This window comes from Pan paniscus, chromosome 4 (genome assembly GCF_029289425.2).
Source record: "Pan paniscus chromosome 4, NHGRI_mPanPan1-v2.0_pri, whole genome shotgun sequence".
Classification (NCBI taxonomy): Eukaryota; Metazoa; Chordata; class Mammalia; order Primates; family Hominidae; genus Pan; species Pan paniscus.
In genome coordinates this window covers 48,613,982-48,636,564 of record NC_073253.2, presented here as the reverse complement: position 1 = coordinate 48,636,564, position 22,583 = coordinate 48,613,982, and the positions used below count along the sequence as shown (strand labels likewise).

General features: G+C 33.7%; 1 protein-coding gene across 2 annotated transcripts in view; it reads right to left on the bottom strand.

Moving 5' to 3' along the window:
• Positions 1 to 22,583, bottom strand: part of ADAMTS6 (ADAM metallopeptidase with thrombospondin type 1 motif 6) — a 334,536-nt gene that overhangs the window by 133,262 nt on the left and 178,691 nt on the right. For both annotated transcript variants that reach the window (XM_003827427.5, XM_063604436.1), the window contains exons 10-11: positions 13,600 to 13,746; positions 4,952 to 5,093 (exon numbers count right to left, since the gene is read on the bottom strand). In XM_003827427.5, the coding sequence (XP_003827475.2) occupies positions 4,952 to 5,093; positions 13,600 to 13,746 (289 nt within the window). The remainder of the gene's footprint in view (positions 1 to 4,951; positions 5,094 to 13,599; positions 13,747 to 22,583) is intronic.

Genomic DNA, 22,583 nt, shown 5'->3' with positions numbered 1-22,583 from the left:
TCAGGATATATGGCCTACTGATAAAACATTCTTCAGTTCTACATTTAAAATAAGCAGTAACATGTACAACACACTATTATGCATTTATGTGCTAACATTTAAGTCTATGTAAACAGTGACAAACTTCATAGACAATAAACATTTCCCATAAATAAACAAAGCTATGATGTCTATAAAACTTCTTTGATTTTGTGGTCTTAAATCTACCTGTAGATGAACAATCAGCTCTTAATAAGTAACAGTAAATTATGTACTGGATATTGTTAACCTATACTGAACCATTAAGTGTACTGGAAAACAATAATTGAGATATGATTTAACTGACAGAATAAAGAAATAAAGAGCTAAAGCTGAGGCTGAGCCTTGAATTAATCTATGCTTTTTGGGAAGCAGTCAAAAGATTACCCAGAGCCCCTACATTATATAGGCTCATTAGTGACTTCCTTCCTACGTTTAAACTTATTGTTATTACTGCAGTAGGCTTTTTGATAATTCAGTTTTTGTAATTCTTTTCTAATAAAAAAGAGATTAATGGAAAATGGAAGAGACAACAGATTCTCCAGAGTTTTACAGGAAATAGCTTATTACTCTAAAAAGCCAAAGAAACATTTCTTGGACATACTGATACTGCTGTTTTATTTGCAATGTATTTTTATCCAGGAATCATCCAAGGCCCCTTAGAAACCTACAACAGAGCTAGCAGATATTTTTAGATGATCTAGTAAGAATCTAGCTTTGCAGGTTACTTGTCTGTACTTGTATTTTACCTTGAAGACGTCCTATCTTTTTATATAAGGTAAAAGAAAAGAAATTCACTTAAATCCAGGACTCAAGAGTTTCAGACATCTGAAAACTTATGACCCTAAAAAATGACTTTAGAGAAGGTCTCCGGACCACCTCTCTCCCAAAACAGATGGGGACAATATAGGGACTTTAGAGAAGATTTTTAGTAACAGACATTACCTGATAAAAATTTAATAACAAGTGTCTTGTAAAACAAAATACATCTGCTACCTGTGTTTCATTAACATAATTACTATTCCTAATAGAAAACAGAACTGACATCAATTAGGACTTTATTTATTTATTTACTTTGGAGTAGGTATATCACATTCTGTATTTTTAGTTTCCTCACCTATAAAATATTATATAATAATATGATTTGTTTCTTTTTTGAGATGGAGTTTTGCTCTTGTTGCCCAGGCTGGAGTGCAGTGGCACAATCTCAGCTCACTGCAACCCCCGCCTCCTGGGTTCAAGCCATTTTCCTCAGCCTCCCGAGTAGCTGGGATTACAGGCATGTGCCACCACGCCTGGCTAATTTTGTATTTTCAGTAGAGACAGGGTTTCTCCACGTTGGTCAGGCTGGTCTCGAACTCCCAACCTCAGGTGATCCACCTGCCTTGGGTTCCCAAAGTGCTGGGATTACAGGCGTGAGCCACCGCGCCTGGCCAATAATTATCATTTTTACCAACTCAATCTGAAGTAGCTCAGAAAAAAGTCACTACATAAATACCAGAAACTATATATCATTTATAGAATACTGCATTATACAACTATATTACTCAGTATATTGTACTGTACTGTTTTGTTCTTTGTATTTACAGCCATTACAACCTCCTCACAACTTCTAAAGGAATTTAAGAACACTTGAAAAATAAGAAAAGATGATATGCAAGAATAATTGTGAAAAATGTTGCCCTGAGTAAAATAAAACAGAAAAATTTTCATGTAAATTTCCAAACATAACTAACATGTATATTAATGAACCTACTCACTAAGAATTCAGGCAAGATTTTTCATAACTACAGATGTAATCATTGGTAACCCAGCAACGACTACTTCATGGCCAAGTGGAAGAGATGGAAAGCTGATCACTTCTGCAGTATAGATCCTTCGGTAGTTCTTTTTTTTCTTTTTTCTTTTTTTCTTTTCTTTTCTTTTTTTTTTTTTTTAAGATGGAGTCTCCCTCTGTAGCCCAGGCTGGACTGGAGTGCAGTGGCACTATCTCGGCTCACTGCAACCTCCACTTCCCGGGTTCAAGTGATTCTCCTGCCTCAGCCTCCTGAGTAGCTGGGACTACAGGCGTGCGCCACCACGCCCAGCTAATTTTTGTATTTTTAGTAGAGATGAGGTTTCACCATGTTAGCCAGGATGGTCTTGATCTCCTAACCTCTTGATCCACCCACCTCGGCCTCCCAAAGTGGTGGGATTACAGGCGTGAGCCACCACACCTGGCCCATTCTGTATTTCTTTAAAATCTTTCCTGACATCATGAGAGACCTGCTAGTTGAAAGAGGAATCATTTCATGATTTTTCAACACCAGATGTATCTCCTCTCAAAAATTCTAAAATATTCTCCTAAGTCTACAGCAACTGTATTTAGTGTTCATTTCAGCATGCTATACTTAGACAGCTACCTAAATCAGGGCTGGTTTGTTTTTCCCTTCAGCTGCCATCTGAAGTATGATTTGCTTACCCACTGGACTCTGACCTTTGAAGCCACTATTGTTTTCCAAAGTAGTATTTAGAATTGTTTAAAACTTTAGGGATTCACCAGATATAAACCAGCGTAGATTTGTGTAAACTGACACAAGTTCAGAGGTGGGAGTGATTGTAAAGAATCAATTATGACTCAATACACTTTGTTAGTAACATATTGCACTTAAAAAAATAACACAAGCATTTTCATATAGTATATGAATCTAGGGAAACCATTATTTTGCTACAAATCAAAGTGAAAAGGATTCACGATAAAATACTTAAAACTGTGTAGGTCTGTAAGATGCTAACGTCTTCCTCAAAGTTTTCCAATTTTAGTTTGTATCTATTACAGAAGTCTTTATAAACAAAACATATTAAGAATATAAAGGCAAGCCACGCACGGTGGCTCACACCTGTAATCCCAACACTTTGGGAGGCCGAGGCGGGCTGATCACTTGAGGTCAGGAGTTCAAGACCAGCCTGGCCAACATGGTGAAACCCCATCTCTACCAAAAATACAAAACAGCCAGATGTGGTGGTGAGCGCCTGTAATCCCAGCTACTCAGAGGCTGAGGTGAGAGAATAACCTAGGAGGTGGAGGTTGTAGTGAGCCAAAACTGTGCCACTGCACTCCAGCCTGGGTGACAGAGCAAAACTCCATCTCAAATAAAAAGAATATAAAAGCAGAATATCAGGAACATAAAGTAAAAATATGTAATTTTGTATTCTTTATCTCATTTCAAATCAATTAGTCTGAACTGAATTAGATATAGAGATATATAGCAAGAAGAATTAAGTCAATTTTTTATTAATTTATTTGAGAGAGAAAAAGACTATATCGTGTAGCCATAGATTCTATAAAACTGAATAAATTATCTAATGTAGAAATTTGCAGGTAGAGTTAAAACCCAGTTTCCAATAGAAAACAAAAATATAGATTATTTCACTTGCTAACAAAGAAATGAGAGACATAGATATGAATAATCTAACAGAAATTTTCTAAGTTCATTTGATCATGAATTTCAATGTATTAATCCATAAGTATATATAGAAAGACTATGACTAAAGTTCGACTGACTTTTATTGAAACATAAACAACCTAAGAACAAAAGAAACTAGAACCATACAAAATAAGATTAAGGATAAGCCAAAGTTTTACACAAGGTTCTACATATCATATAATCACACACACTCTTTAAAGCTAGTGCACAAATATGCTGCTAAAGCCTAACAAGAATAATAATAATATACTTGTCACCAAAGAGATATTTAAGAAAACACTTCCCTTTATTCTGTATCTAAAGAGGATACATACAGTGCAATGATACAGTACAATACTACCTTAACACTTAATTATTATTATTTCTAAAAGAGGATTTAAAAGACTATTTGCATAGAAATAGAAATCAGGCCAGGCGCAGTGGCTCACACCTGTAATCCTAGCTCTTTGGGAGGCCAAGGTGGGCAGATCACTTGAGGCCAGGAGTTCGAGACCAGCCTGGCCAACATGGCAAAACCCCGTCTCTACTAAAAATACAAAAATCAGCCGGGCATGATGGTGCATGCCTGTATTCCTAGCTACTCAGGAGACTGAGGCAGGAGAATTGCTTGAACCCAGGAGACAGAGGTTGCAGTGAGCCAAGATTGCACCACTGCACTCCAGCCTGGGCGACAGAGCAAGACTCTGTCTCAAAAAAAAGAAAAAGAAAAAAAAATCAAGGCTTTCAACTTATTTTTTAAATCTGAATTTTTTGGTAAGCAATTTGACATATTAAAAACCAATTTTTTCATTCACTATGCTTATATTGTGTTCTTAATAAGAACATGTCCACTAAAATCTTGCTCTATGAAACTTAAAAAGAATTTTATTCATTTTCTGATGTAGACACTGTGACTTTTTTTTAAGGCAGACATGCAGAATAAATTATGATGCCTACATTTTTTTTCTATCATAGCAATTTTCTTTGTTTCACTACTTGAGCTAATGTCATCTTGTTCCTGCTTGGTTGTGGTGCTGGAATGTGGGCAGTGGATGAAGCAACATGAAGTGACTTAGCACTATCAAGTAGGAATAAAAGTAAAGCTGTCTAGCTAATGTAAAAATGCCCTTTAGCTCAATTATAAGAGTATCAGAAAAGTGGCAGAGGGATTTTAAAGCCACAACATTTCAAAAGACGAAATAAAGTTGGCATCATAAATTCAAGATTTAAAGAAAAAATACATTAAGAATTACTAAAATTCTACCTGCATCCCTCACAAGAAATCTGTAATGTGCTTAACTTAGGATTATTGAAACATTTAGAAAAAATATTGTACATATGATATCAGAAAAACTGCAGTGTCAAAAGCCATATTTAAATTAAAGATATTACTAGAGGGAACCGACATTCATCGTAATTCCATCTTAACATCTGTGTCATGGAAGAACACGTATAAATGACGAAACATAAGGATGAAGACTTCTTACCCCATATTTACATTGGCGGGAGGTTGCTCCATACTGGAAACGACATTGCTCATCAGCATCATACACCTGACCTGGGGCCACAGCTGGATAAAGAAAGTCACGCTTGGGAGGCTCATTATCAAGGCAAGTACCACGGCCTGAACTGTTCAACATAAAGGATCAAAGGAAATTAGGTACTCTATGGACTATTTTAGTACAATTATGAAACCACGTGTTGAGCTTTGTTTTAATAACTTGATGCATGAAAAACAATACATTCTCCCAATAAATAATCACATGGCAGAACAGAATAGCTTTACTGAAACCTGAATAAGAGCTCCAAATAATTCATTTCAGCACCAAGACACAATAAAATCTTTTCAGACAACAATCTGAAAATGTCACGTTGGCCTTGATTTAAGCTAATTTCTCAAGGAATCAAAACAGAATTTCATATTGCTCTAAGCTTCTTGTTTGTTTTTATTGAAAATATAACCACATCTGGTAGTAGAATTAAAAACATGAAATGCAGAAAATTAAAAAAAAAAATTATGGTTATAATCCTTAAAGACCTAATTTATATAGTTCCACCTTGGGCAGAACAATAGATGTTGTGTTAAGGCATGTCCATAGGTTCTTGAAATATTTCACTAATAAATGGGTTGAATGACAGATGAGGCCAACGACCAAAGTTTTCCTCTCAAATATATTAGAAGTGTTTAGTCTCTCAAAAATTTCATATTTCATCTAGGATCATCAGAATTGGAAAAGAGAATGTTCTCTTCTTTGTATAATTTCCGCGTTTCAAGCTATGCCTGCACTCAAACATAATATTTTAATTCACTAGAACAAATAACATAAAGGTCGCCAAAACCCAGACAAAATACCTTAGTTTAAAGAGCTTTAAACTTTGCTAAATATAATTGTTCATTTTTATTTAGTCAGTGTGCATAAAACAGGACAGATGCTTTTTTACTTTCATTTCACATGTGAGTAAGTTAGAATTTTTAAAGAATTCCTATGCCAACATTTAAAAATTTTTTCCAACATTCCTGTCCATTGTGCCAGCACTTGTGTTTTTTTTTTTTTTCCCAAATCTTTTCCATCCACTTTGCCAAAGGAAAATAATTTCACAAGTAGAAGTTCCTCAACTGTTATTTAGGACAGTACAATTTTTCATTTATAGATAACTAAGAAAGAACTATGCATAACAATGCCTTTGCTATTCACTTAAAAGTTTCTCATATTCTTAACATGTCAAAGTCAATGTGTTCTATAAAAAGGTATGTTCACACACAGCAGCAAATTAATACCTATTAAAAACTGAACCATACTATTCCTAAGGTGATATAGAGTTAAAGACCAAAGAGACAGACCACTGTCTTCTTTATATCCTTCTCCTTTCTTTCATGCCCTCCTAATTTTTTAATCAATAAGAAATATTTAAATGGAATATTAAGTATGGTACTAATACAGATGGATTTTACCATTGGCTACTACAATCATTTCATTTGTTACTGCTCAAGGTATCTAACTAACTAACTAACAAAGAACAAACTTTTTTCACCCAGCTATCCAGTTTTCATAAGAGAACACTTTTTTATTTCCTTTTTATTATACTTTTAGAAATTGACATGTACCTCAGCAAGAAAAATTACCTCTAGATGAATTTTTTAAATAATGCTTTTTTGGTTTTATTAAGTAAAATATCTTTAATTTATAAGGATATGCAAACTTTAGGCAAATGTAATGCTACTACTAAATTTTAAATTATATATTAAGGTTAATGACAAAGAGGTCATATTTGAATAGTACAATGGAAAAAGAACCATTTTGATAATAAGGATATTGGTGAGATAACCGAATTAGTAGTTTAATTCCCCAATTTTCTTCTAAAATATCTGTTTCATTTCTATTGACAAGAAAATTATAAATATCTTTACGAAAGAAATTAAATATGTAATAAAAATAAAATAACAAGTTAAGTACTACTATAAATCTTTTTTATGGAAAATATTTATTTTAAATTGTGTACTGAAGTAGGTATCCAATAGGCAAAAAATATTTACAATGGCATAACCAAAAAAGTGCAGGATATATTCACCGAAGTGACACCAGCTTTTGGTGACACCAACTTATTTTATTTAAATTTTAAAATAATTACTTTCAGTAATACATAAAATTAACCCACAATCAGAGGAAGAACTGTGTAGATCCCAAAGAAGAGTTTAAGAATAGATATCCTGAGGAAAAAATTCTTTTCTGATGGCAAATTGGAAACTGACTTAACCCAGAAGGAAGCAAGAATAATTGCTTCATCTAAAATTATTGTTTCAATATATTAATATTAGTGGTTTTCTAATCATGGTTCATGTTCTTTAAAAAATACCAAACCAGAGAACAACTGCAATGGCCTTCATACCACCAAGAATGCCATGAACTGCAGGCACCTGTGGTCAAAACTCTTCTAAGAAAGTTTATCCCAAAAGTGTATTTTTGTTTTAGTTCTCTGGAAGCACCTATTGCTTTGTATTAATGTGGTCTAGACAAGTCTTGTTCTCCTTTTCCAGTATATTTTTACAGAAGAATAAAACACCATATGAAATAAAATATAAAGGAAAACCATATGGATCTTTAAAAATGAACCAGCATTTAGAAACATGGAATAAACAAAGGACTTTTGAAATGGATTTGGCTATATTTGTACAAATTAGCAAGGCTTACAAGTCAAGTGTCTTCCAGTAAAGCAAATGTGGGGATGCATCTACAAGGTGGATTTAAATTGGTTATACATTTCTACACATGTTTACTACATGTGTAGTACATTTTCCTTCTAGTAACCATATCTGGTATATACAGTAAAACCTTGATTTAAATATTTGAGGGATGGGATAGTTTTCCTGTTTTAATTCTTTTGTTTTTGTTTTAAGATGGGATCTCACTTTGTCACCCAGGCTGGAGTGAAGTGGCATGATCACAGCTAACCGCAGCCTTGAACTACTGGGCTCAAGTGATCCTCCCACCTCAGCCTCCCGAGGAGCTGGGACCAGAGGCATGCCTGGCTAATTTTTGTATCTTTTGTAGATACTGAGTCTCACCATCTTGCCCAGGCTGGTCTAGAACTCCTGGTCTCAAGGGATCTTCCTGCCTTGGCATCCCAAAGTGCTGGGATTACAGGCATGAACCACTGCATCTGGCCTATATTTTAATTCTTAACTAAGGGTTAAGCAAGAAAAATGCTTTTTGCACTGTTAACCAAAATTTGTCTGCTACCTTCCTGCTATGTTCAAGTAACTAAAGTCTATAGATGATAATTATTAGTTACTAATTAATTCTTAAAATAATTCTGGATATTTTCATGCCTCTGAGTCATCAATTACCATTATGAAATATTACAGATATAGATACAGAGGTAGAAGACATAAATGTGAGCAATATATATTTAACCCTGGGAGTGCTTTTCCTTATTTTTTTTCTATGAAAATTCTCAAGTGCTTTATTCCAGTAATATCCCTCATTTCCCCCCACCCCCAAAGGTAACTACTATTCTAACTTTTTATAATAATAATTTCCTTGCTTTGCTTAATAATTTTACTAATTATTCATCTGCCAGTTTTGAGACTCTATATAAAAGTAGTCATACTGTGGGTAGTCTTTTGTGACTTTATTCTTTTGCTCAACATTGTGAATATGAGCTACTTCTATGTTGATGTGTGTAAATGTAATTGTAGCCTGTTCATTTTTATTGTTCTTTAATATTCCATTTATAAGTATGTCACAGTTATTTATAATTCCTCTACTAATAAACATCTGGATTATTTCCAATTTCTAAGAATTGCAAATTATGCTGATATGAACACTTTTTGTATGTCTCCTGGTATAAATGTGTAAATCTATTAGGTCGGTGCAAAAGTAATTGTGTGTTTGCAATTACTTTAGTGGCAAAAACCACAATTACCTTTGTGCCAACCTAATATTTCCTTTCATAAAATATTAGATATAAGTTGTCTTATAGCTAATTGAGATAAAACTATACAATTCTTACATGTCCAGTGTTATTTATGCTACTATCAAAATTATAATAGCACTGTAGTGATATTATATACAAATCTTCTCATCAAATAATAATTTTAAACATAGATGGTTTGTATGTTGGTGTAATACACAAATTTTTCCACTCAGAAAACATGAACCTCACTCATTATTAAATGTAGAATAGTGTTAGTCTCCATCTATGATATGTAGTTACAATTTATTATTAAACATATACTTGTCAGATCAAAATTGTACATATAAAAAGTAGACCTGTGATTATTTCCCTAGTAGCATATAATCACAACTAAAAACCCAAACCCTAGTTAATATCGACAGCAACACAGATAATTATTGAATTCCTAGACTCTATTTTTGTTTATGCTTCTAAGACTAAGCAAAAAAATGCATTAGTTTTAGAATATACTTCTCCCTTGATTATGAAATTCACAGTAAATCAAAGTATATTTACATTTCTCAAAATGTTTGCAGTATGATGAGAAAGTCATATTTTATGAATTCTACTTCTAATTTAGAGAGGTCTTATTTACATAATCCAAAAATTAGCCTTGAATATAGGAATATGAGTTACAGTTTGGTCATCAGCAAAAATTTACAGATCCCTATGTAAAATATGCACTCATGGCTTTGTTTCCAGAACACATTAGGATATACTCTTAATTGTGATTTCAGATGTGTTTTCACTATAACAGTTATACCATAAAATATGAATTTTAGTCTATAATACAGTGGGTCAATCTAAAAAAGAAATCTTTCTATATAACCCTGTATATATCTTAACAGTCTCTTAACAACAACAACAAAAAGTTAACACTTAATGCCACCTCCTATTTTTATTCCACTAAGTTGTGCTGATTCACATAAATTAAGCAAAATAGAATTGGGTTGATATCATCTACAGTAAGTCAACTGTCTTACGTACTATAGTCTCATAAACTGCTTTGTCAGTCTTCTCAATGAAGCTAACAACGTACTGCCTTCTAAGGCAAATCTTTTTCTCTCACCCTTAATATAACTGAGCTTGAAGCTTTCAAGACACAAATACTGTATTGAGAACGGTTTACCCTTTTCCCCCTATATGTAATTATGACTTATCAAAGTTATTATGGTTAGAGTAAGGTTCCCCAAATGTATCAGATAAACAGAAGGAGGAGAAACCTGTTTTGCCAAGCTCTTAGATTCTACATTTTTTTAAAAAGGTCCCATCTATAAAGATTGTTTTTTATATAACAGTCTGATGTTGACCTTTGAAGGTCATTGCTAGAGAGGAAATGTAAGTGCTTTGGTCATCTTGCTCATCTTATATCAGTTCTCTTGTAGATCTACAGTCACCTTTCTTCCTAGGTCAACTCCAACTGTAACATTGCTTCTCTTAATATGTTCAGCTTCCATTCTTTCTGTGAAAATGTCTACTCTGTATTTAATTTGGAACTGTAGGAAATTTTGCTATGTATCTTTGACAGTTCAAAAAAGTTAACAGACTTTAATTTTAATAAAGCAAGAGTTGATTCACAGAGCCCCCATAATTTTTGAAACCTTTATGAAATTATTCTGTATTATTGCTAAGTGGTGGAAAATGTATGAAAAACTGGCTTAAATTACTTCTGGCTATCTTCCACTGCCTGGTAAATTGGCCCATAGTCATCAATGAGTGAGAGCCATAATACCAGGTTCACCTTTCTCTATAGTCTAAATAAATAAATAAATCAGTCCCGCAGGCAGATAGGAAAGACACTACCTGCAAAGCCGTCGCCGGAAAACATCAGAAGCTGGCATAACACGTCCATTTTAACGGAAATGGGTTCTTTATTATTTAATCAGGACGGCTTCTGGGCGATTCATGAACCACTTATTGAATCACCGAGTTTAAGAAATCTGAAAAAAAATATTGGGAGTTGGTAAACACCATCTCCTGATTGATCAATAGCACCTAGTGTTTTAGAATGACACGAGAGACTTTGTATTCTATTGGCCATGGAATCGTTTTCAGTTGCACATAGTGAATAGTGAATCTCTATAAATCATAGAAAGCTCATTGTTAAAATCCACCATCATCTTTGGCCTAAACAGCTACTAAGTAGAGAAAGGTATGCGTTTTGTAGGCTGGGCTGCAGTTCCTAAACAATTCATCTTTCAAGATTCTTTTTCTTGAGAAGAGAAGCTAAAATAAAATGTTATGAGCCTTTTCTAGCCAACTATAAAACATAAATGTAACCTCAATCCCTGATCAAAATAGCACTGGATTTTAAAAAATATCACGCATAGCTGTTAAAGCAATTAAGTTCACTGCATTAATAAAAAGGAACAAAGAAATTCAAGAAAGTTACTGTTATGTCTTTGTGCTCCGGTGAACTGACCTTTTTAAAGAACCTTGTGTTTAAAAACCCTTTATTGCTTGGTCAGATTATAATCAGATTTGTTTAGTTTTATTATTAAAGAGGAGGGAAAGCCAAGTTTTCCTCAAGTCTCTACCCATTGTGCTTCACATCTATCTTTCATTAATAGTTTTAACTTTGTGAGCATTCCCATGAGGATGCACATGAGAAATATTTTTATAAAATACAGGATAAATAAGCCCATTAGAACCCTGTCAACACTAATCATGCTTACACATACATGCTATAAAGCTTAAATAATGCTTTTTGGATCAATTCTTTTAATTAATTCAACGGAACACTTTATTGAAACTAGTAATACTTTTATGTCCCTCACCAAACCAGTGGGTGATTTTTAAACTGCATTTTTACCAGCAATTTAGGGATTCCCTTTTGGAGTGTCTTAGCCTCAATATGCTTTCAAGTAGACAAGATCTGGTAGGAGATCACAACTGGTCCTTGTATTTAGTATACAGAGATGGTACTAGCAAATGAGCTGTGCAATATAGCCAATGGGACAGACACAAGATAAAGGAGAAAAGAAAATGGTACAAAAACAAAACAAAACAAAACAAACAAACAAACAAAAAAGATAAGAGCAACCATCAGAAATGCACAGGAATCCTGAGCATGTTATACAGTTTGTCTTTCTGGTGATGGACATTAAGACTCCATTATAAAAACATAAGCCAAGGCAAGGGAGAAATTCCAGATCTGACTTGATGTCTAGGGAGAGCGGATCTTCAAAAATGTTTAAAATTTAGGTAAATGATCTCATTAAAACCATCTTAGAAAATGATATTGCTAGTGCTTTGTATTAAGAACGACCAAAAGATATCTTACAAATGCTCTGTGGTCTACCTTTATAGCACTTCAATCAGTTTTCACTGTAGGCAAGTATAATCTTATAATTTTCTGTTACTAAGATTAAAAATTATTAGGTTATAATATGGTTATCAGAAGAACTACCTTCTGAAATAAATTTCAAATTCCTTCAACTTTATTATTACATTAAAAGAGCTCATTTTAAACATTTATCTTTTGATTTGTTTTTTAATAAAGCATTGTGCTAGGTAATTTAAAGTCTCTTGTTTGTGACCTTTTAAAAATATCTAATCGTAGTTTTCAAAATATATGCTCTGGCTATTAGTAGATATGAAGGAAATTTTAATAAATAATGTTACCCTATGTAACTTGTTTGAATTTTTAAAATTTTACAATATAATCGTTTTAATATAAACTTTGAACAGAGCCAATTTTTAAGAAGAATTTCCATTGCTGTCCTGTGCTTTATGTATACCTTACTTTTTCACAGAGTATTTAATTTCTCCTCCCTAAAGAAAAAAAATGGCACAAAACAGTTAAAAATAATGGTAAAGCAATAAAGCACTGAAATCTTGATATTATTTAAAATAATATTTACCATTTAAAGAATGTCTGTTATGTATTTTATATACATTATAGCATGACATATAATCACATATATAACACCTGATGACATAAACAGTATGACTTAAATTCATTTAACAACTTAGGACACTGAAGATTAGAAAAGTCAAGGAACACGCACTTAGAAAGTGAGACCCAAGTCTATCAGTTTCCAAAGTACAATCCTGAAGCCCTATGCAAGTGAGATGTGGAAGAACATCTGATTTTCTTAACATAGTTATACCTGAGCTAATTTGTATTCTTCACATTTAAATAACCAGACTCTTGGAATATACATTAAAGGACCAAAAAGTTCTCAAACTGTAGAAAAATGGATCGCTTAATACATTTTCAAAAACAAATCTTTTTCTCAAAGTGTTCATTTCCTTGGTGTTTGGTTTTTTTTGTTGTTGTTGTTTGTTACTATTAGATACTTTGGCTTTCCTATAGAACTCAGTTTTTTCACTGACAAAATAAAATATATAATCACTGAACTCAAACTTGGCCTATGTGCTATTAAATCATGCAAATCTGAATGCTTTCTGAAATTGTCTCCCATTTATTAAACAATTGTAACACTCACACCATCAGTCCCACTTACATCCTTACTCCACACTTCCTCTATTCTATAAATTCTATATGAAGAAAAAAAAATTGCCACAATGATATATTAAAGTATTTAGGAAAAAGTTGAAACATCAGTAGGCCCTATAAAACTTACTCATTATGCAAAGTTGAAAGCACTACATGTTAGGCCTCTACCAGTGGCTTACTTCTGGAGCAATTTATCATCACTCTCCAGAGATTACTTACTCTAGAAAGCTGGTGATGTAGTCTCGACTGCACGCAGACCAGGAAAAAGGATTGGTATTCGCAGTAATGTGAGCTGCCATAAGTTTTGCTGCTTCATGACCTTTCGTCCCACAAGAATTTCCAATTCCATCATGGTTCATACCAAAACTGTTTTAATGAGGAAGAAACAGAGAATAAATAAATAAGAAAAAAAACCCAACACATCCCTTATTTCCTTATTTGGCCATTTATTAGCCTTATCAACATATGCCTTCCATCAGGATAGGCCAGATCCTCTAAAGAAATGTAGGATTAAAATTAAAGAGACTAAGGAATAAGGAATACTTCAGTGATACAATACATGTCTAAATCTCTTTAAATGTAATCACATACTCTCACCTGTTATCGCACGTTTCAATTCCTCTTTGAGCCGAATATATTGTATATCAATCCTTACTTTATAAATTAGAAAACAGATTTAGCAAAGATAAACGACCTGCTAAAGATCACACAGTTTGTCAGTGTTGGAATTGTTAGCAGAACCTGCCTTTTAACATGTTAGTGTTCATCCTACCTCACTATGCTGAATCCAAAAGAGAACTACAAGAAGATAGCTATGATCAGTTGAGTTTTAGGATATAGGCCAAATACATAAGTCCTTTTTCTTTTTCTTTCTTTTTTTTTTTTTTGAGACGCAGTCTCGCTCTGTCGTCCAGGCTGGAGTGCAGTGGCGCGATCTTGGCTCACTGCAAGCTCCGCCTCCCGGGTTCACGCCATTGTCCTGCCTCATCCTCCCGAGTAGCTGTGACTACAGGCACCCGTCACCCCGCCTGGCTAATTTTTTGTATTTTTAGTAGAGACAGGGTTTCACCATGTTAGCCAGGATGGTCTCGATCTCCTGACCTCGTGATCTGCCTGCCTCAGCCTCCCAAAGTGCTGGGATTAAAGGCGGGAGCCACCGCGCCCGGCCGTAAGTCCTTTTTCTTATTAATATTAATAAAAGAGAATTTAACACACATGTAATTTGTGGTCGTTTGTATGTGTGTTTCAAAACACCTTTTGAAAACCATTGATATACTTAAGGATTTTGATTTTTCTTTATCGTAGCCTCCTTCATTTTTAAAATATTTTGTCATTTTTTTCCTGTGTTATATAGCCATGCTTAGTGCTAACAATGTGATCTAAAAAAACATTTTTACAATAAAAATGTTTTCCTGAAAAGGATATACCCACTACATACCATATATATGTGTATGTGTTTATACAATGTATGTGTATAAACAGATTACATATACATTTTAACGTTTCTTCACAAGTAACCAGAAGTTTAGGTTGAATATTACTAAGAAAATAAATTTATGTGTCTGTTACGACATATATTCTAATAAGTGCACCATGATACGTGTTCAAGAAAATGTCACTAGAGTGTAAAATAGATGAGGATAGTTGCTGGAGAAAAAGTCTGGAAAGGTAGTTGGGAATAGGTAAGTACAAGATAATTAATAAAAGTAAATATTAATATGAGTCCTCTTGGCAGCATAGAAACAGGGAAGACTTGTAAGTAAGAGCAACGGAAGATTTCTGAGTCAGGGAATATGGAATTGATCTGTCTATTAGACAAGTAATTATAGTAACTCCATGGTGGAGATCCTGAAGTAGGAAGAGAATGGAACCAGGGGAGTAGTCAGAAAATCATTACCAACTGAGAACTGATATTGGTCTGAACGAGGGTGCCGGATAAACAGGTAGAATTAGATTTGAGACATGCTTAGGAAGCAGAATGAATTGACTTTCATAAGTACAATATAAAAAGAGCTATAATAAAGACATATAATATGTCCTCATAGGCCGGGCCGGGTGGCTCACACCTGTAATCCCAGCACTTTGCGAGGCTGAGGCGGGAGGATCACCTGAGGTCAGGAGCTCGAGACTAGCCTAGCCAACATGGTGAAACCCTGTCTCTACTAAAGATACAGAAAAAATTAGCCGGGGGTGGTGGTGTGCTCCTGTAGTTCCAGCTACTCAGGAGGCTGAGACATGAGAATCACTTGAACTCAGGAGGTAGAAGTTGCAGTAAGCCGAGACCGTACCACTATATTATAGCTAGGGTAACAGAGCAAGGATCTGTCTCCAAAAAAAAAAAATATATATATATATATATGCACATATAATATAGATTTACATATTATATATTTATATATTATACATATATTATATACTTATACATATAATTATTATATACATATACATTATTATATATTAATATATATAAATTATTATATATAAAAATATTAATATATAATATATAATCATATATGTATATATTATATACATATACATGTATATAATATATACGTATATATTATATACATATACATGTATATAATATATACATATAATATGTGTATTATATATGTTATATGTAAATATATATATTATACATAAATATATATATTTTTCTCCCAGCCCCATATATATGCATATACACATATTAGGAAGAGCTAGTAATTCAGGCGGAGGAACAAAAATAAGCAAAGAAAGAGAAATGTATGACAGTATCCACAGCCCTAAATTAAAACATCAAATAACCTTCCAAGAACACCAATATTTGGTATTCTAGTCTGACCTCAACACAGTGGAGTAAGTCTCTTTGAATGGTCTTCAAGGAATGTGAAGGTGAAGTTTCAAGTGTGTCAAATCAAACATATATTCTGTCAAAATAATCAACTATGGATTTACATAAAGACCTCAGTAGTGTAAATGTGTAATGTTCCTTATTTCTCTGAAAGGTTGATGCTACTGTGTTAACACTATGATTCTTTTCAAGTAACGATAGCTTTAAAAATACTATTTCCTTTTAGTGGCAATTTTATACGTATCCCTGTTTCATGTTAAGATAGGTGTGTAGACAGGCTCAGATGGCTTTAAGAGAATGAATTTTGAGATTCTCGACTCCTTATGCACTCTTTTCTAAAAAAAATCAAGCTTCTACTTTCAAAATCCTATCTCCTGTCTTGCAAAGAAAGGCATATCTTTCACCCATCTATAATTTTATAATAGTGCATTGCCTTGGAATATAAAAACATGGTGCCAAGAAAAGAGGCAATTGAACATTTGTGTCAATGTTAAGAGAATAACTTTTGATGGTTGATTTTAATTAAACCATATCAGGTAGTTTCCAGTTCCTCACTTTTACCAGGTTTGCAGGAGCATATAATCAAATAACCAGCTGATCAATGGTTAAAACTATTCTTTGATGATAGATTCCCATGGTTATATTTTGACAAATAATTCAAAAGGAGTTCAAAGAGTTGAGTGGTATTTCTATAATAAACTCCTTTTATAGCAATACAGAGATAAATGCAATAATTGAAAAAATACATCCAATTAATGATATGTCTTCTAATAAAAACTTTACTTATGTATTTAATTATTTATCAAAATTTATAATATGTATATATTCTTCCAATCAGTCACTGAAACTAATAATTATTGTAATGTAATGAACATTAAATCCAGAAGAAAATTTTCTTTCTGATCATAGAAACAAATTAATAAACTTTCATATACATGTTTTTGCTGTAGAGATATATAATACAGTATATAATTTTAAAATACTCAAGCATAAAATATCTTTTAAAATATATTAGGATATATTAAAATATACATTGAGATAAAGTTCTAAAGGGGAATGAGCACATTGAATTAAAAGAGGGGAAAATGATGTAAATTTTGACTATAGAGCCTGTTCATGTATTTTTTAAATGCATAATGATAGTTACCTAATTGCTATGGCATTTAGATTAAACTGCATATACTTAAGAGAGGGATATATCAATTCTATTTTTAAATAACAATATTTGCAACACTGGAAATTCTATCCTTTGCAATTACTTAGTCATAAAAGGAAAAATTTTAGACATCAACTGAAAAATACACAATAAGTTACATGATTTTAAAAAAATCAGATGTATGTAAGCCAACAGATTTTAAAACCAATGAACTCAAGTACTGAAGGAGAAAATCCTGAGTTTTATTTCTATTAAGAATCTTTATAGTTTAGGTGTCAGATGCAGATAGTTGTCTCAAGGATTTAGATGCAGATAGTTGTCTCAAGGATTTAGGTTTTAGTCATCTAAGAGAATATATACTTCTGTAATCTACATTTCAAACAATAAGAAATCCCAGAAATGATCTGGCAATGTCAAATAGTTCACTTACAGTGACACAAAGTACAATGTTAAGTTTACAACTGACATTCATGACATCAGCTTCAAAAGATCCCTGTAATAGGACGTTCAGGCTGGAGTATAAAATATATTTCTTTTTTGGCAGATGTATACTGTGGAATACTAAGCAGAAGTTAGAAGCAACAAACAAGATAGATGTCTACACATTAATATGAGTGGATCTTTTTTGGTGCGAGGGGGCCAGGGTCTGGCTCTGTCACCAAGGCTGGAGTGCAGTGGCGCAATCATAGCTCACTGCAGCCTCGACCTCCTGTGCTCAAGCAATCCTCCCACTTCATTCTCCCAAGTCGCTGGGACCACAGGTCTGCAACACCAAACCTGGAAAATTTTTAAATTTTCATAAAGATGGGGTCTCTCTATGTTACCCAGGCTGATCTCAAACTCTGGGCTCAAGTGATCCTCCCATCTTGGCCTCCCAAAGTGCTGGAATTGCAGGCGTGAGCCCCCATATCTGACCTATATGAGTGGATCTTAAAAACAGCAAAAAAAAATTAAGAAAGGGAACAAGATCTTTAGCACTACACCACATAAGTAAACAAAAGTTACATACAGAATCCTGAATAACAAAAAAGTCTGAAGAATTATTCCAGATTAAATACTCAAAAGATAACAAGTAAATGCAATGGAAACTGGATTAGGGAGAAAAAAAATGCTACAGAAAACAAACATTGCTGGGGACAATAAATGAAATTGGAGTATGAACTGTATACTAGATAATAGTAGTGTATCAATGTCAAACTTTCTAATTAGACCATTGTATGACAGCTATATAAGAGAATATATTTTGTTCTTAGGAAATACATGCTGAAATGTTTAGGAATAAAGGATATAATGTCTACAACTTACTCTCAAAGAGATCAGAAAAATATTATGGACATATAAATAGAGAAAGATAAAACAAGTGTTGCAAAATCTTTACTATTTTTGAATCTGGGTAATGAACACATGGTTAATCTTTCTACTATAGCAATATTTCTGTAAATGTGAAATCATTTCAAACTTAAAAAGTAAAAAGTAAACACACATGCAAAACAACCTGCAATATTTTACGAGGATACATAGGGATTCAAATATACATATCAAATTTATCTGAGTAGCTGTCTATGAGAGGGGATAAGTGGGACTACAGAAATATAAAAACTAATACAGGTATTAAACAAGAAGGGTCCCTGCTTGAACTGATACTGATAATGATGCTGTGCCTTGAACTAAGTATAGATAAATAAATAGAGAGAAAAGAAAACTAATTCAACTCTCTGCTGTTGAGTTTCAAAAATAATAATTTAAAAAAAGAAGAACAAAAACAAGAACAAAGGAGTGTTTGGCAAACCTCGGGTCCACCCCAGTGGATGAACAGTGGGTAACAAGAAAATATCTTCATTGCCAGTTTTATGTGTTTAGTAAACATTTCAGATTACCTTGAGTTAATGATTCTCATTTGTGGAGGGTTTTAGGAACACAAACACAGAGACAGAGAAAAAGTCAGAGGGACCCACACACACATATGCACACATGGAGACAGACACACACATATGCACACATGGACACACACACACATACGCACACATGGAGACAGATACATATTGGGAGAGACAGTCGTCCTTGGGCCTTTTGTGATCCTCCACATCTTGCTGCAGGTGCCTGATCACTTGTTCTTTTACTCAGGCCATTTGTCCGGGTAATTTTCAGAGATGAGGTAACATCTCTCCTCTTGGACAACGAACAGGTTAACTTATTACTTGCCCTAAAAGTGGTAGATTCCTTAAGCTCTGTGTTTCTCAGTTGCAATGCAAACTCACTGCATGTGCAGCATTTATATGGCCCATATTGTGTCACCCTTGTGGAATTTGGGGCCAAGGGGAACCAATGTAAATATGTTGATGCTTATGATGCTTGCTGTACTGTAATAACATCTTTTGCCTCTGACCCAGAAATATCATGTAGCCAGCATTCATGCAGCAGTAATGAGTAACATAGACTATTAAGAAGACATGAACTCAAAGGTTGTGATTTAATAAAACTAGTAATTTTGCTGCTTCATCAAGGACACTCTGAAGTGAAAATGGCGTGGGTTTTATTGTGAGTGTATGGGAGTTACAAACACACTGAATACTGGCATGGCTGTCTTGATTCATGCTAAGGTGTCAGCATTTATTCCCGCAATTGCTTTTGCACAATCAGTGCAAATATCAATATAATTTTTTTTTAAGGCAAATGAAGTGTTAGTACTATTGTGAAACTAGCTTTGATCTGAAAATGCCTCAGACATCCCAGGGATCACTGCTCTAGGATAGATGTGCAAAATAGATTTTTGGGTCATAAGTTGTGTAACATTTCAAATTTACTAGACAATGCCAAACAGCTTTTCAAAGTGATTGCACCAATTTACATTCTCACCTGTAGTGTGTAAGAATCCTATCTGCACCACATCTTCACCAATATTTAGTATTTTCAGATTTCTTAATTTGTGCCAAACATAGTAGGTATAATTTGCCTTTCTCTGAATATTAATTAGGTTGAACATCTTTTTATATGCTTATTGACACCTCAGATGCCTTCTTTTGTAAAGTGTTCAACTATTTGCATATTTTCTATTGGAGTATTTGATTTTATTAATTTGTAGTTCTTTATATATTCTTGAAACTGGACTGTGTCAGTTAAATGTGTTTGACTGTAACACAGTAGCAAATACCTTTTCCTCCACTGTGCTGTTTGTTTTATGGTATCTTTTGATTAAACTCTTAATTTTAATGTGGTTGAATTGGTTAATCACACATTTCATATTCCTTATGTCTTATTTAAAAAATCCTTCTTTACCCTAAGGTCATGGGGATTTACTTCCATATTATCTTCTGAAATCGTTAATAGTTTGATTTCCACATTTAAGTATTGCTGGATCCTATGTTAAAAGTATGCTTAGTTTTATAAGAAACTGCCAAAGTGTCTTCCAAAGTGGCTGTTAATAATAAATTTTTAAGCCTATGTGTATAGCTTGACACTGAATTCCATTTTTAGTAGTTATCCCACTGAGCAAAAAGTATGTTTTATATTTCATTTTATTCACTGTACCTAGCATATAAACAGTCTAACAATTGGTGATGAAGGCTTAGAGGTTTAGTGAAGTGAACTGAATCTCAGTGGAGGTCGATTTATTTCATTTGGATAAACTGAGGAGACTCACGAGGTTAAAATGCGGACCTAATCAACAGTCTCTTATAAAACGTAGGATCCAGAGGATCTGCCATGAATTCCATTTTCACTATGATGAACTTTGCCCTTTTTTCTGCCCGTTTGTTCCTGCAATTACCATACTGAAGTTATACAATTCACATATACAGCAAGGCTCCACTCTGCTCATGGGATCAGGGACCAATTTCATTCATTGTTAGAGAGAATTTAAAGAGATGGAGGTGAGGTCATTAGCTTTGTAGAGCAGCATTAAAATATGGCATGTTGTCGGTCCAGTTCTATTCTAGTTTTCAAGTGAATTCTAGTAGTTAGGCTCTGGTCCTGTTTCTTGTGAACAAGACACTCTTTTATATCCCAGTCTGAGAAACTAAACCACTTGTCTAGTTCCCTTGCTCCTGAGACTCTGAGATCCTGGCCAGTACTTCATTTCTTTTTAAGCAAGGATCCCATTTGACTTTGGGGTATTAAAGTCGCAGCCTCCCTTGTTCTCCAACCTCTGGGACATACACTTACAGCAATCCACAGGACTTCCATGATGTTGACAATTTCCTGACTGAATCTTTATCTAAGCTCTGATGCCAGACTAAACTAGTAAAGTTCTCATAATGTGAATTGGATATAATGTGCTTAATTCATTAGTTAACATAATTTGCTTTAACTAGACCCCTGTTGGTTATACAGCAGGGGGTACTGGGAACTAGACCAACTTCGAAGAAAAAAATAAAAAGCCTACGTCTGTAGCATAGGAACACATGGTTGCTTTAGTCTAGATACTTCATTGGAGTGTTATTTGGTTATGTGTGCTTTTGTTAAGAACTACTGGTGCCTATGCATTGTGCTCCATGTAAAAATGCCAGGTCAAGGCCAAAGAAATAGAGAAGACAGTGTTAGTGGAGTGTGACTTATAAGGAAAAAATGATGCAATTATGTTTGTTCTGTTAGGTTTGATCGAAACCTTTAATCATTTAATTTCTGCAGGAAAACTAACTATAAAATTGTGAACTGGAAACTGGCTGGTAATCAATTTTTTTCATATGCAAGTAATACTTTTAAACATAATTTTAAATAACATAGGATCTTAAGAATTGCAGCTATTCCACTATAAGGGAAAAAAAGACATTCTATTTATTTGGCCTTATCTCATCACCTGTCCTATCCAAAGGTTTCTCTCTTCTCTGGAGCGTAACTCTCCCTGGATGGCCCTACCTAGGTTCTTACATTACCTTATATAAGAACAGGTCTTCATTCAGTGCATGAGAAAACACTTAGGAATCATGTAAATTTCCTGCAAACCCATCATCAAGGCTGAATGAATAAGCAGCTTAATTAAAATTCTATCAGTTTTTTAAATAGAAACTGACACTAAGATTCCAAAATTAATATAGGAAAGTAAAGAGTCAGAAAGGGCCAAAATAATTTTGAAGAAGGAGGGGAGAACTTCAATACCTATTATAAAACTATGGTAATTAAAAGCAATATGATATTGGCAACCTTTTCAAGGAACAACAATAAAAGCCCCAAAACAGCAACGGGACAATATTAATATTTGTTAAATCTGAATGGTGG